This window comes from Megachile rotundata, chromosome 1 (assembly GCF_050947335.1).
Source record: "Megachile rotundata isolate GNS110a chromosome 1, iyMegRotu1, whole genome shotgun sequence".
NCBI lineage: Eukaryota > Metazoa > Arthropoda > Insecta > Hymenoptera > Megachilidae > Megachile > Megachile rotundata.
The window spans coordinates 1,957,270-1,973,275 of NC_134983.1; the positions used below are offsets into that span (position 1 = coordinate 1,957,270).

At 29.1% G+C, this 16,006-nt stretch overlaps 1 protein-coding gene across 3 annotated transcripts in view; it reads right to left on the bottom strand.

The window, feature by feature from the left end:
- Positions 1 to 1,052: 1,052 nt before the first annotated feature.
- The window catches only part of Acph-1 (venom acid phosphatase), a 33,525-nt gene continuing 18,571 nt past the window's right edge, over positions 1,053 to 16,006 (bottom strand). Inside the window, exons 1-7 of one of the 3 annotated variants that reach the window (XM_076529407.1) lie at positions 12,920 to 13,057; positions 8,948 to 9,065; positions 6,746 to 6,856; positions 5,548 to 5,813; positions 3,711 to 3,994; positions 3,164 to 3,372; positions 1,053 to 2,468 (exon numbers count right to left, since the gene is read on the bottom strand). In XM_076529407.1, coding sequence (XP_076385522.1) covers positions 2,232 to 2,468; positions 3,164 to 3,372; positions 3,711 to 3,994; positions 5,548 to 5,813; positions 6,746 to 6,856; positions 8,948 to 9,049 — 1,209 coding nt within the window. In that variant the 5' untranslated portion in view covers positions 9,050 to 9,065; positions 12,920 to 13,057 and the 3' untranslated portion in view covers positions 1,053 to 2,231. Of the gene's footprint in view, positions 2,469 to 3,163; positions 3,373 to 3,710; positions 3,995 to 5,547; positions 5,814 to 6,745; positions 6,857 to 8,947; positions 9,066 to 10,602; positions 10,832 to 12,919; positions 13,058 to 16,006 lie in introns of those variants that run through there. The other 2 variants (XM_076529403.1, XM_076529410.1) reach the window with 2 other exon arrangements.

A 16,006-nucleotide genomic window follows, 5' to 3' on the forward strand; every position in this document is an offset into this window, starting at 1 on the left:
CTATACGGACGCGTTGCCAAAGAGAAACTGCTCATTTCAGAAAAAAATCGTCGGGCTAGGATTGCTTTTGCGAAAGATCATTTAAACTGGACACCTCAGTAGTGGTCCAGAGTAATTTTTACAGATGAATCGAAATTTAATCGATTTGGATCTGATGGCAAAGTATACGTGAGATGTTGCAAAGGAGAAGAATTTCATAAAAATTGTATTAAACCGATTGTAAAAGGTGGTGGTGGGTCGGTACTCGTTTGAGGGGCTATGATAGTAAGAAGTATTGGTCCTATTCATCGCACAACTGGAATCATGGACAGATACGCATATTTGGATATTGTAAAAAACGTATTACTACCATTCGCCGAAGAATACATGCCACAGGAATGGGTCTACCAAGCGGATAATGATCCAAAACATTCCGCTAAAGTCGTTAAGACATTTTTGAGTGACAACAATATTCGCGTAATGAACTGGCCAGCACAATCTCCGGATCTGAATCCAATCGAAATGCTGTGGATTGATGTCGACAAACATGTACAAAAGCAGAAACCTAAAAATATTGATGAATTGTACACTATTGTACAGGAAGCATGGAATTCGATACCTGCTAACAGATGTGTTCGACTTATCGAATCCATACCTCGAAGGTGTGCTGCAGTTATAAAAAATAAGGGTCTACATACGAAATATTAATGTATTATAATTATAAGTTAAATAAACATTTGAAAGTATAGGTGTTTCGATGTGTACTTAAGTATGTGTCCGCAGAAAACTTGACACTTCGTCATAAAAATATGAAAAACTTTTTGATTATAGCAAATTAAAGAAAGCTATTTTGAAATCTTATTATGCATATTGTAGGTCTATAAAAAATATAATTGATTTTCATATACTCGTGTAACGTATAAGTGTAGAGGAAATAATATTTATTTCTAGTAAGCGTACGTAAGTATATGTATGGCCGCCACTGTATGTTCGGCGTAGGATCACAAGTATTCATTGGATGTATGTATCCTACCAAGACTGGGAAGGTCAGTTAATAAATACACAAAACAAAATTTAACGATTACTTAAAGCTTTAGTTTCATTACTTCTATACAATTTTATTTCATAAATATAAATAATGAATATTGCACACTTTCCCGGCATAAAAGGACGGTACAAATATATTGACCGCTATTTTAATTAAAAAATAAATAACTTATTAAAGCAATCCTGCGTTAAGTACTATAAACCGTATAAATACAAATTAATCACACGTGTACTATCATCATTTGTAAATTGAAACAAATTTCAATACATACTTCATTCAGTTCAATTCGGAATCTCACAGATGATGAAGATTCTCCATGCAAAGTATTATAAACTTAAATAATTGTATTACAAAAACACGTTTCACAATCAAAATACAAATTACATTCCTCACATTTAATTTCCTTATAACATAATATCAAAATTGTGAAAAGAATATGTTGAAGACTTTAGAATTATGTTCCACCTTACATGCTGCGCATAAAAATACGTTAAAATAACTATTTTACATTATTTATGTGCTTTGTTTCAATTTTTCGCCGCATCTGTTCAATTCGCACAAATGCAATTCACATTTATACCCATATTCAACCTGTAAACTGGGAAGATGGTCTAGTTCGTCATTTGAATGATGAACATGCAAAATTAAACCCTTAGATAGATGGATACCGTGTCATTTATCAGAAAATAAATTTTAAAATAATTTTATCAACATATAAAACTGTATTTCTTAATTAACCCTTCAAATATGAATCGTTAATACAGCGAAAATTTTATTTTATTTTAATTTTATTTTCTGATATATGAAATCCCTCTATTAATAAATAAGCAACTAACTTTGGTCTAGACATTATTATACATTTTTAAAACTCTAGATCAGAATCAACCCACAATTTGACGAGCAAGAGTTAAAGATTTGAAAGTCGTTAAGCTTTTAAAAAGAACGATAAAAACACTAAAATATTAAACAAAACAAAAATTTAGTATAGAAATTTGTTAAACAGTAGTTGCTGTACGATTATTACATCATTCAAATGTTCACAGTATTGATTTATTAAGCATGTTCAAGTTAGATCTGTGTTAGGAGCAATTATTTGTTTTTATTAAATTCCTTCGATAAAAATTAGAATGAATGACTGTCTGTTCATCGAAAAATTACCCAGTTGACAGGTTACTTGATTAATTTTGTGACACTGAACTGTTGATTACTCATTTCCGTATGCTCTTGCAGTCCTGATTAAGTTGTATTTCATTGAATCGCGTTCATTTTCAGACCTGGTATTAGCGTAATCATTAGTCAGACCCTTGTCACATATCAATTCATCATCGGATGGAAGTACATCTTCTATCAATTCCAAATATGTATCGAATGGACACAGTTTATCACAACCGGGTAGTTGAAGTTCTACTCCCTTCGATGGTATTCCCAAGTAGTTTATGACCTGTAAGTGTAAATAAAAACATATTTAGGTTTTTGTGCTAATTGGTTTATTTAAATTAGTACCACTTTTTATTCTTATAAAAAGGTTTATTAAAAAAATATTAACATGTTATAAATTGCAGAATAAATATTGATAATCTCAAGTCACTGCACTGAATCATACAATAAAATAGAGAATAGCCCAGTATTTTGATATTGAAAATTTTTGAATTTAGAAATTTAGAAAGGGAATATAAAAATTTGAGTATCTTAGAATTTAGGCATTTTAAAATTTAGGTTTTTGAAAAGTTGGAAATTTTGAGAGTTTGGTGTCAGGGTATTTAAGAATTAAAAAATTTAGAGATTTCAAGATTTAAAAATTTTGAGTCATTAAACTCTGGAAATTTAGAAACTCGAAAATTTGAGAAATTGAAAATCTTAAAATTTAAGAATATGAAAATATTGTTTTTGCAGAATTTGGAAATTTAGAGATTTTGAGATTTACAAATTATGAGGTATTAGAATTTGGAGATTTGAAAATTACAAAACCTAAACTTTTATAAATTTAATCATTTATAAATTACGGAATTCGTAAATTTGACGATTTTTGAACGGGTAGTTTTGAAAATTTGAAGATACCTTTCTCTTACTATTTGAGAAATTAATTCTAACACGAAAAGGCAGATTAAAATTGTACGTTAATACATTGTTACATACCTTCACATAGTAGTCGTACTCTATTTTATGAAGTTCCAGTATCAGGGCACTGGAATATTCAGGAACATGAGGATAGTATACTTGAAGGCAGTGCATTACAGCAGCAATGTTACTTTCGTGTCCACTGTATAGATGTATCTTCTTTTCGTTCCCCGGTTTGCCAGTTATAACGTTTAACATTATTTTCGTGACGTCCCGAAGATACGGCCCTAAATGTGATATTCAAATTGTGAATAAAATTCAAAATGTGTAGACATGCCTAAACTAATCAAACTAATCAAATACAATTGTAGGATAATTAGACTAATTACACTGTACAACAAATTTTGACTTTTTTTGGATTTTTTGTAAGAATTTCATAGTAGCCGTTACGAAATCAGTTGGCTATTGTACAGTGTTATTATACTTAATCAAAATTTAAGAATTGAGAATGACTTAAATTTGACATTTAATTGATAATTCAGAGAAGCGAGGTCAATTATGTGTCGCGATAAAGAATAATCAAGAAAAGGGAACAGAAAAGGAAAGTAATGGATTATAATCTTACCTCCACTTAGTCTTTGCAGTAAAGTAGTTGCACAGGCAGCATCGTACGCGTATACTGTTCCGTTCCATAATTCACCGTTTGGGAACACTGTATATGCCCAATCTGGTAAAGTGAGACCAAGAGAATATTCAGCCATTAATGTATGGTACATGTAATACATATCCCATGGCGTAGTTATATTCTTTCCAGTCCATGCAGTTAAATTTTTCATGAACTCGCTGTATCGGGAAAGTCCTTGCTGTCCTTGCACTGACCTCAGTACCTTATCGTATTCATTTAAATACCTAAAAACGAAGATAACGTTATCTGTATTCTTGAAAAAATAGTTTTGTTTTAAGACCGTTACATTGCGACAACCAACGTCAAAAGTTAAAAAATTAGTAAATATGATAGATGCAGTAGCTGTAGTTAATAACTTTAATAGCACAGTACTTTTAATAGACTAGTTTCATGTTGCAACCTTTCGGGTAGCTATATTTCTTTTTTCTTACGATTTAACTTTACTTAGCTTAAGTTTTACAGAAAGTATTTCGTTGCAAAATGAAAATAATCATATTAACATTTCAGCTTCAGTTGAAAGTGCATCGTTGAATACGAAGCATTAGCGTGTTTTGAAAGTTATTAAAAGGCAAGTTAAATTATTGAATTTTTTAATATAGGTAAACCATAAAACATTATTTTTGCATGACTCATCATTAAACGTGTTTGTTTTTGAGTGCTCAAAGACTACTAAATTTATTTTCTGGCTATAATTATTATTTTTCTGTCGAAACACGTATATATGTATACAAGATGGAACATGTTACCGTCGGAAGCAAATTTAGTTTCCTGAGGAAAAATATGATAACGAAGAAGAAGAACTCGTTGATTATCTGAGACTTTTGCAGATTTAAAGTTTTGAGAATTTAGATATGTAGAAATCTAGAAATGTAACGATTTTGAATTTTTAAATTTGAGGAACTTGAAACATAGAAGTGTTGTAAACAAGAAATTTGAAGATTTAAAAAATTATAAATTTGAGAATGTGGGGGTTTACTAACTTACAAATTAAAAAATTTGTAACTATTAAAATTGAAAAATTTAAATCGCAAATTGAAATATTGAAAAATTGAAAAATTTGTGTTCTTATTAGAAGGAAGCCTACGTTGCTTTTACACGTGAACCATGCTTCCTTCACATTATATTTGTTCAATCTCTGTAGTAATCTTTAAAAAAATTTACGATAAATATTGGAAATTAGCGGACATTAATACAATTATCTTCATGTTACTCTATACGATGAATATTTACTACAGCAATTAAGAAAACATTTCATTCCCTAACCTTTGACACAGTCACATAAAAGGAAGTATAAATTCTTTATCGCACTATCGTTTGCGAGGAATAACTGTCGATGAATAATTTTTGCCTTGTTCCTGGGACATTCCGAGGAAAATGTAGTGCTTACAATTTATCAATTTATAATGAACGTTTTAATATTATTCGTAATTTATTTAATCCATTTGCAAACGAAAGTTTGCTTAGTTCTATATGTTCAAACTCAAAAATCAAAATAATAAAATGACATTGTACATCTTCTTTTAAGTTATGTATGAAATGAATTTGATTTTCAGAAAGGTGAAATTGGTCTCTAAAAGAGCGAATTTTTTTGTAGAAAACTGAATGAGAAAAAAGAATTAATTTGATTTATAAGGAGCTTAATTTGGAGTGGCAACATCTGTAGTATAATTGTAATATTCCCAACTTCTTTTTTACGTTGTTACTTAATGTTACAATGCTGTCTGTAACTCTTCCCCTTTTCTGCATTCCTTAAACATAAAACGAATTTTATACTTACATAGGACATTCTTCTCCAAGAAAGAAGTTGTCTTCGAAGCGTCGCACATAATTTGCTGGAATTGGTTGCCAATTTAACATCGCATTCCATTTTTGTTCTTTGTTTGGTGGAAACAGTCCTGCCAGCACTAGTTGCAGTGACATTTTCGTTCTGTCATAGTCTGAACTAAGGCAATTAGCTGTATCTGGCGTGTAAATGTCTCCCAAAAATCTTCCATATTTCATTCGTAGAAATTTTCCAAGGGTGTATTCCCGCCGTTTACCTTGCTAAAATTTATGAAACATTTTTATTAAGAACTTTATAATGTACAATCATAATCAACGTTTCATAATGTACAAATTGTAATCAATATTCTACTTAACAATTATTTTATTAGTAATACGTTTCAGTTATATATAAAATTTTATAACACGTAATACAGTAGGCTCTTGTTACATCGTCGCAGACAAAATTGTAAGAGTAAAAAATTCATGACATTAATTGAATTAGCTGAAGAACCTTCTTTTTGTTGATATTGCAAACTTTGTGAATTTAGACACGCTATAGCACCATTATTTGCAAGGAAAATCCGGGTGAAGGCAGTAGTATAACGAGAATTTATTATATTTCGAAAATTGTTATTTTTTTAAAATAATTTTGTTAGTTCTTTATGATGTTATTACTTATGTATAATTTATAATTTATTTATTATATTTTCGACTAAATTTATTATGCCATAATGAAATTAGCACGTATATCAACAATATTAATGAAAATAATGGCAGATATTTTGGCGATATTAATAATTATAATGCCTATTAACAGTTAAATTAACAAAAAACTTTTGTTTTTAAAATTTCGACAATTTCGACAATTTCGTCTTGCTTGCCGCAAATATTTTTTTTACAACTATATGAACAAATTTTCGAGCTCATTTTTTTTAAAAGCCAAGCATTATAAAGAAGAATTTTATTTTACGTTTTCAATATTTTTGTCTTTATCTGATTGTACCACCACTTGTACAATACTTAGGATTTTTAAAATAATGACTGTTAAAGTACTTTTGTACTAAAATAGCTTGCGTAAACTAACTCCTTTTTTCCAGAAAAATACTAAATTATACTACTAAATGAAGTTTCTGAGTTAAAAATAGTTAACAATGAGTATAATAAATTACAGTACAATGCTTTTGAACAAAAATACAATCATAAATACTTACATTAGTTAATTGTCCACGGCCCATTGGATAGAAATCGGAGTTGAGATATGGGTCATTTGGATACTTCTCATTATCAGTGTCATCAGGCGTTCTATCACCGTGTCTAAACAACTGTGAAATTGTGCGAATTATGCATAAGAATCAAGACTCGTTACGTTGGTATATTATATTAACTAAGATTTTTCAAAACGTTTAAAATGAACGATGATTTTCACTTTATTGAGTATCGGTAGAATTAAATTTTACATCTGAAAAAAAAATATGATTTTCACGTAACACGTTGACCACCTTGGCAAAAATGAACGTATTGTTATATTATGCAGATTTCTATTGTTTTTAAGACAATTTTGTTTATTAATGCTTTGTAGCTTTTAAAATAATGTTAGTCGTAATATGTTTCTATTTTTTAGATGATATGTAAATAGAATCTGTGCTTTTAAGTAAATACATGCTAAAATTCCTGAATTTCTAAATTCCCAAATTTCTAAATTTTTAAATATTCAAATTTTTTAATTTTCAAGTTCTCATATTATATTCTCAGATTTCAACATTTTAAAATAATAACAATAATAATCAAAATAATTCATATCCCAAATCCCTGAATTAGCAAAGTTCTAATCTTTTGACTGATCAAAACTTGCAAATTTTCTAATTTGCAAATATTCAATATCGAAGGTTTTCCAAAAAATTTTCCAAAAAACAAGTTTTGAAAGTTTCAAATACCCATATTCTTAGATTCCAGTACGACTAAATCCTAAATATAAACTTGGTACTAAAGAAAAATTTACTTTTCCGTTGCTGAATATAGTAAATCGACGAAGTATCAATAAATTAATCATAACAATTATTTTTATAATGACATTAATAATATAAATTATATGATAATTATTACTGTAATAATATCAACGCTTCATAAGTTTTGTATATAAAGTTAATATCAATTTTTGTACATCACACTGTATCTTCTTAACTTTCGTTAACAGTTACGATATACAAATATAATATTATATCTTTATAACACAAACAATAATATTATATCTATGTTATTGCCATTATGCAAAAAAGAAACTGAATTTTGTTTTATTTAAATACTTAAGTATATTCATTTATTTAAATGTTTAGACACACTCATTTATTTAAATATTTCTAATCTATTAACTGTTTTGTAATATATGTACATTGTAGTAAATGTAGTCTAATAACATTATTTTGTTCACAATTATTTATAGAATTATTTCATGTCAGTAAACTAACATCATAAAACAATTTACAGCTGAAAAGCATTTTTATTTTAAATCTGAATAAAGTAGTTTGCAATTTCGAATTCAGCGCATAAAAATCTATAAGAATCGCGTATTGAAGAGTACAAAATCGAAAACATGAATAACTTATTAAACAAATTTTAATTAGACGTAGTCTTTCATAGATGTCAAGCCAATCATTTCTTTTTTATATAAAAGCAAACAATAATAGAGGTAGAATATTATATGTATTACAAAATCGTCACATCACATAGTTTGATTTTCAGCAAAAATTAAGGAGATATAATATGTTGTATCATTTTAACTAACGCTTTGTGTTGGTGAAATAAGGAAAATAGACATGTTATATGTATAATGACGGATATATATCTTATCGATTTCCATTCTGGAATGAATTAATAATGTAGATGTATCCATAGATATGGATTATCTTGTGTGTGACGTTTCATGCAAATTTGTCAACAGTGATATAACAAAGTAAAACGTGTTACTAATTGCACTAGTTATATTTGAAAAATAAAAAGTTCTCTTCTTTTCTTGAAAAATATTGAAGATAAAATATTTATATATACCATTATTTTGGCATTAAAAGACAATAAAATGTTACTTAAATCTGATATCTGATTCGTTTTCTGACAAAATAACACTAATCTTGAAATGTCATTCATAATGACTTTCGAATTACCTTTTTTGTTACCACTAACATATTTTCTGATATAGCACAAAATCCAATTGGTTATATTTTTCTATCTTTAATAGCAGTGAAAATCATTTAGATACTAAACTTATGTAAGACAACCTGTATTTTCCAGTTCTGAGAATTAATGGGTTAATTATTCAGCTACCTTGAATTTGTGGTGCCGATCACCTGTGACCCCCATGGCAGTCAACGCTTTATAGTTACAAATATACATATAATATAAATAGTAGTAATTCTTACCACGGTCACAAGTTGAAGTTCTGCTTCAACAGTTGTGACACAAATTATCACAGCTAAACCAATGATTGCACACATTAACAAGGTACGATTGGGCGACATCATCTTGCGGGTGTATTGCCTGAAAATATAACATATGTGTTAACATAAAAACATTAGAGATTTTCAATTTAGTAATTTAACAACGAACATGATTCAATTTTTAATTACAATCTCTAAATTAGTCCATTTAAATATTTTTTCATTTGAATTATTCCGAGCAGTTATTATTAATTAATTGGATTTAAAATTGGATATTTTGCCAATTAGAATAATCACTATTGACAACTTCAAGTATTCAATCTGTAATAACTGTCCCTGAAAAATGTGTTGTAAATTGCAGCCGTAAGTGCAACATAAAACATTGGTTGTCGCAATTAAGTACAGTTTTATGCATATTGTTTTATGCAAACGCGGTCCTCATTTGCATATTAGATGCAACGAACGCGGGGCAATAGATTAACGAACGCCAGTATATTGCATGATACTACTAATAGTAATTAATCTTCCTGCATTTTGAATAAGAAAATCGTTATCAAGAATTCCAACGGTTAATCTTATTAGGTAAGTTTCAAATTGAACAATTGAATAACCATTTTACTAAATCTTGCGAAGTCACTGTCAGGAATGAAATAAATGCACGATAAACAAAACCGAACTAATAAAATCATCATTCTTAATTAGTATCATTTACTTATTCGCATATTCGACAACGGGTAAACTACTCTACCTGTATAACGTAATTATTTCAATTTAAGAAATTATTAAACATTTAATTTAATTGTTCTCAGTTTAATTTATTTCTGACTTAGTCATTTTGATATCTTCAAAAATACGCATTTTATATTTTTACTTTGTATTTTAAATTGCAATGTTACTTTAATTGTATATTTTATATTTCAGAAATATTATGAAAATTTAATACTGTAGAATTTAGTAGCTTAAAATTTACTGGCTTAAGAATAATAATTTAAAATTCAATAATTTACAATTTAGTAATTTAATAATTAAGAAGTGCACATTTTTAACTTTAGTCATTCAAAAATTACTAGAATAAGGTTTAATAGTCTAAAGTAAACAATTTAAAGTTTAGTAATTTAATGAATTAACACTCAGAAATTTAGTGACTTAATAATTTAGAATTGAATAATTTAACATCGAGTGATTTCGAAATCAATAATATATGATTAACAATTTAAAAATTAATAATTAATATTAAATAATCAAAAGTTTCGTAATTTAATATTCTATAATTTAAAATTTTATAATCTAATGATTCTGCAATTTGAAATTTAATAATTAACAAATTTTATATTCGTTTATTTGACTATTAAAAATGAATAATATAATTTGGAGATTTGCGACAACAATTAAATAATTTTAAATTTCATAAAATCATTTACGAATGTTACAATTTTATGTTGAAATGCTCTTAAATAATAACTTTGTGTATTAGCGGTTCAGTTTTTCTTGTCATTCTATGCCCCCAACGTTTTATGTTCTCCATATGTAAATTATCGCTAAAAAAGAAAAATTGTAAGATACTCTACAATCGTAGTATATTCTTTTGTAATATGATTTTATCGTAATTTTTTATTACTTTTTTACGGTTCACTTACGGTATCGTTGTTCTACTGTGTAGCAGGCAATTAATAATACTGAAGTGCCGATTGTGAGACCATCCACTGAGATACTGGCCATGTTGCCTATGTGCAAATGATTTTAAAGGAGAGTAACACGTCAAACGAATATGTCTTTCCCTAGAATGGTTTCTCAATTGTCGGTTTCGGTATCATTAGAATATGCCGTAGAACACGAAATGGAAGTCCCCATTCCTAACCCCCGCGAAACGCGCACGAGCTTTCATAATACAATTACATACTAAACGATAAGGAAACTTTTCAAGGGTTTTTGATTACAATGACGTTCGTTGGGACGATGACGTTGTTTCCACAAAATTAATACATTATCTTGGTTATTATGAGTGCATACGTTATGAAAATAACACAATTTCCTACCGATTATTGCCGTTTCCGCACTCCTCTCTTTAACCACGACCATATTAAATACATACGATAATATTTAGTTTCCTACTGTAATTTTGTAGCATTCCTTTATCTTTTTCCTAGTTCTCTATGACAAATAGAAGTCATTAACGACATGAATATTTACGCGTCAGATTGTTTTAACATTTTGAACAATTGCATCGATGTTAATATTATAATTGTTGTTTACATCTATTGTGTATAGCAATGGTTCCTAACGTATGTATAAACCTAACCTCCAAGGGGATTACCTCTTTGCGAGCTATCACGGTTATTTTCAATTGAAGATTTTTACTTTTATTCCTTTCAATGTGACTATTACTATATTACATTACAATATTACATTAACCCTTTACTGTACGATGTTTTTAATTTTGGAGAAAAGAATAAGTTTTTAAGTTCTTATAAGCAATATTGATTCAAATAACATTCTTAAGTAAAAGTATCACTTGCAAGAAACACTTTTATAAGTTACTGTATAAACAAATATATTCTATTTCAAAAGTTTACTTAATAGATAGTGCTATACCTAATATTGCTGAGTACCATTTTATAAAGGACAACCAATTATTGTTGGAAAAAAAGAGAAATATTTTCCGTAATCTTATTAGTTAAAAAGTTTGATAACATACCAGAATTTTATAATATATTTTTTTATCTTGCATATTTGCAACAGGTGCAATGAAATAATGTAACATTAATTTCTCATAAATTTTTCGTTGCGGATTCATATATTCTTTTAAATATCATAAATGTAGAATTACATTTAGAAAATTCTGTATAGTTTTAACGTCTCGTTTTATTTGAATTATATTTACCTTACTTGATTAAAGAATGATAAGTTGCAGGGTATTTCAATATCATGAAAAAATGTCACAATTTAAGAAAGGTTGAGTAACACTGCCCTATAGAGTATATAGGGTATACAATGTTACGATTTTCAGCTACTTTGGTGACTTAACAAAAAATGTTCCGATTAGAAGTTGATCAGTTTTAAGTTGTTTGTACGTTGCTTTAAAAATATTTCCAGAAATTTGTAATTTTTATCAAAATTAAGAAAGCTCGATTAATCGTTTCGATTTTGTCAAACGGCACTATGTATTTTTAATTTCATAATGTAGTAACTTTAAACAAAACGTGTTTAACAAGGGCAACAACCTTGAAGTGCATTTAAAAATGTGAAAATTATTTGCATCAAATTACACGTGCAAAGAGATGTAAAGTTTTAAATGTAAGAAAAGCAAAAGTTCGTAGAAAAATGAACAACCTGTACAATATGGTAATATTTTTATGTCTTTAGTTAACGTTTCTACGTTATAATAGATTAGATAATAGTATGTAGTAAGTGCAGTAGATAGTGTAACAGTATAATAGTAAAAATTATAAACGAAAAACACAAAGCTCATTTCTCTTATAAAAATATAAGTATAAAATATACTTTTTGAAACTTCCTTTTCTAGAATTTAAACTTATTAATTGTTGTTGCAAAAGTTTTTCTGCTAAACTACTGGAAATATCTGAAGATGGTGGCGATAGTTATATAGTATATCCTACATATGTATTATACATGGTGTGTTCCAAAAGTAATGCAAACGAAATCCCTGTGCCGCTCCTGTTGGTCGGAGGGGGATGGGATCTCGGGGGGGGGGGGGGGGGGGGGGGGGGGCTAAGCTTTCTAACGAACCCGGTCCCAAGGCTCTCCGAGCTGTGAAAGGGACAGGACGTGAATTTTTGTGACCCCCTGTTTGGTGACCGTGTCACGGAAAAAGTAGCGTCGACGATCGGAACAACGTTACGCGATAAAGCTTTTGTGCTAAACTAAACAAATCTCTTGAGGAGACAACTAAAATGATTCGTGAGGCTTATGGGGACTCTGTTCTGTCGTACTCACAAGTTTCGAGGTGGTTAAAAGCCTTTAAGGCAGAGCGGGAAGAGGTTCACAACGATCAACGCCCAAAGCGGCCACCAACCAGCAAAACAGTCCGTCAAACAGTCCATAAAGAATTTCTTTCTGAAGAACAGATAGTTAACACCGCCTACTACGTGGTTGTGCTGGAAAGACTGCGAAAAAGGATAAGCAGGACGAGAAAACACATCTCCGCTACCTGGATAGTGCATCACAGCAACGCGCCTTGCCACAACGCGCTGCGAGTACGTGAGTTTCTGACCCAAAACAAGGTGATAACGCTTCCCCAACCCCCCTATAGTCCTGACCTGGCACCGGCAGATTTTTTTTGTTCCCCCGGATCAAGACACCTCTGAAAGGAATGCGTTTCTCGTCGATAAAAGACATCCAAGCGGTCGCGACTGAGGCCCTAAAAGTGGTTGCGGAAAACGCATTCCAGGACGCGTACCGTTCATGGCAGAGTCGCTGGCAAAAATGTGTACAAGCCCAAGGGAAGTACTTTGAAGAATTTTGAGTATTTGTAAGAATTGGTGCAATAAATTCCTTTAAAAAAAATCATTTGCATTACTTTCGGAGCATACCATGTATAAACACCTACAGTGACTATAATTTGCATCAAATTTATTATTTATGTTTCATTTTTCTAATTTTTAATAATTCCCCTTACCATGTATCCTACAAACTGACTATAATTATTTATTTCTACTATGATAGTTAATTTGTGAAAAATAAGTGTACATAGTATTAATTTTTTAGCAATCTATGTGGGTTTTTAACATCATGACGTCCATTAGGGCAATGCCACTGTTTCCACAAAAAGCATGAATTATTTCCAGTACTATGACTGTACAACTATTTCAGAATGCATATAATTTCTGTGTGAAATTTCCGTTTCCGTAGTTTCCTTTAAGTGTAATATTAGATTAATCATTTACGGATTTTCTTGAAATATTGTCTCTTAAGTCTTCTGCAAAGTTCTTGGAAATAAAAAACTTTTATTTTTTCGAACTTATAAATGTAATATTTTTATGTTACTAAACTTTTGAATGTACAGATTTTTCAATGTATAGATCCAAATTTTTCATATTCTTTTCATATCTAATAAATTGATTTCCTAATAAATAAGATATACTCAATAATTTAATAAATAATAATTTTTCATTTCAAGAAACATTTTGATTGATCAATATCTTTTATAGAAAATTGAAACAAAAATAAGGAAAAGACATAAAACATTTATCTTTAATTATCAACAATCAAAAACGCTGATTAATTATCATTATACTTCCATTAAACTTGCAAGAATGTTTTAAGCATTCTCTGTTGCAATAAGTTTCAAATGGGTTTCCTGAAAAATGTATTTTTCATATTTATGTCATTTTTCTAGAAAACCAGTGATTCGTAGACTGATATTCCCTGTGTGTAACAAGTATTATACATTTCAATGCCACATAATTTACATTTAATTACTGAATACGGATTAATGGTACACGAATCGGGAAGTATTTATAATGATTCAATCCACTAAATTTCCTTGTTGCATTATGCTGATATAATATTTCTATACTGTTTCACTTTTGGAGGATAATGATTAACTTTATTATATACATTACGCAAAATTTATTTCGAAAAGTGAATATGTATTGAATTATATTTAAAAAAATATTGCGGTAATTAGTTAATCCCTAGAAAATAAAATCGAATTAACTGTGACGAAACAAAATTTTTCAAATAAACGAATTGTGTGCGTTAAAGAAAGAGAGCCAAATAGTGAATGTGTTCGAAAGTTAAATAACTGATACATACTAATGGTCATTTAACTGATAGTTAAATACAACGTAATTTGTATGCATAATTTGAGAGTTTATCTGGACGCTTATTAAGGGAAATAAATGAATCCCAGATTTTAAATAGACGAAGGAAGTCCATAATGTTAATTCTGACGGTAATCAAGCAAAAGTGTATGAGTAATTTTCTCATGTAATATATTTCTATTTAAATTTACACGGAAAAATCCATATGTTGTAATGAACTTCGTGAGGTTTGTCAGCAAAATTCATCTAATCCCAAACAATGCGTGAAACAATGAAAGTTTTTGCAAATATATAATGTTTTTACTTTTGATTAGAAACTAATGAGAGAGAAGCATATGTTCAAAATCGAATGAAAGATTTTTTACACTAAGTATCGTTTATGTCTAACATACACAAAATGGTTCATAATGGCGACAGCCGTTTATATCCAGTCATGCTTACAATTAGTATTAGTTAACTCAGTATTAGCTCCCATTCACATGAGTACCACGTACCAAATTAACATTCAGGATAAAATATTTGGTACTAGTGAATCGTATTTATTCCTCTGTTAATTTATTGTTTGTGGATATTGTACAACAAGTATTATGCAACAATAACATTATAATGAAAACAAGAAGTCTGAAAAAGTTGTATTTATTGATGCATTTAATAATGTTATTATAACATTTCTTTTACTTGAGTCGTGGATTAGCCTTATCAAATATATTTAATGAAGTAAAGGAAATCTGAAAATGCGACATTTCAATCCCATATACAGTATACAGCGTGCATTAATGGAACTATGACATTACATATTCATCGATGGTGTACAGATAGTTCTGCTGCAACGAAAGAATTAAAGTATCGATTATAAGCTTCAAAAGTATAACAAATGTTTTGAACTTCAACAATGTTTCACAAAACTACGATTATCTGAAGTTATACGAAAATTGGACCATGTTTTTTTGTATATTGCATGGTTTTAAAAAAGTGGAAAAGGAAACAGTTGAATCATATTTTAATAACAATATAGTGATCTACATCAATTTGTCATATTTGCATTAATGTCATCTGAAAACGTGTATTAGAACGAATTCATTTATGTCCATGACCTTCGAGGTTTTGTATAGATATAAATGAAAAACCCACTAAATATTTTGTTATATTGTATTTACTAGTATGTTATAACAAATTGATAGGACTACATACCGCAATTTAAAACAATTTAAGACAAAATTTTTAAGTAATTTAGGACAAATGTTTAGTATGGAAATGT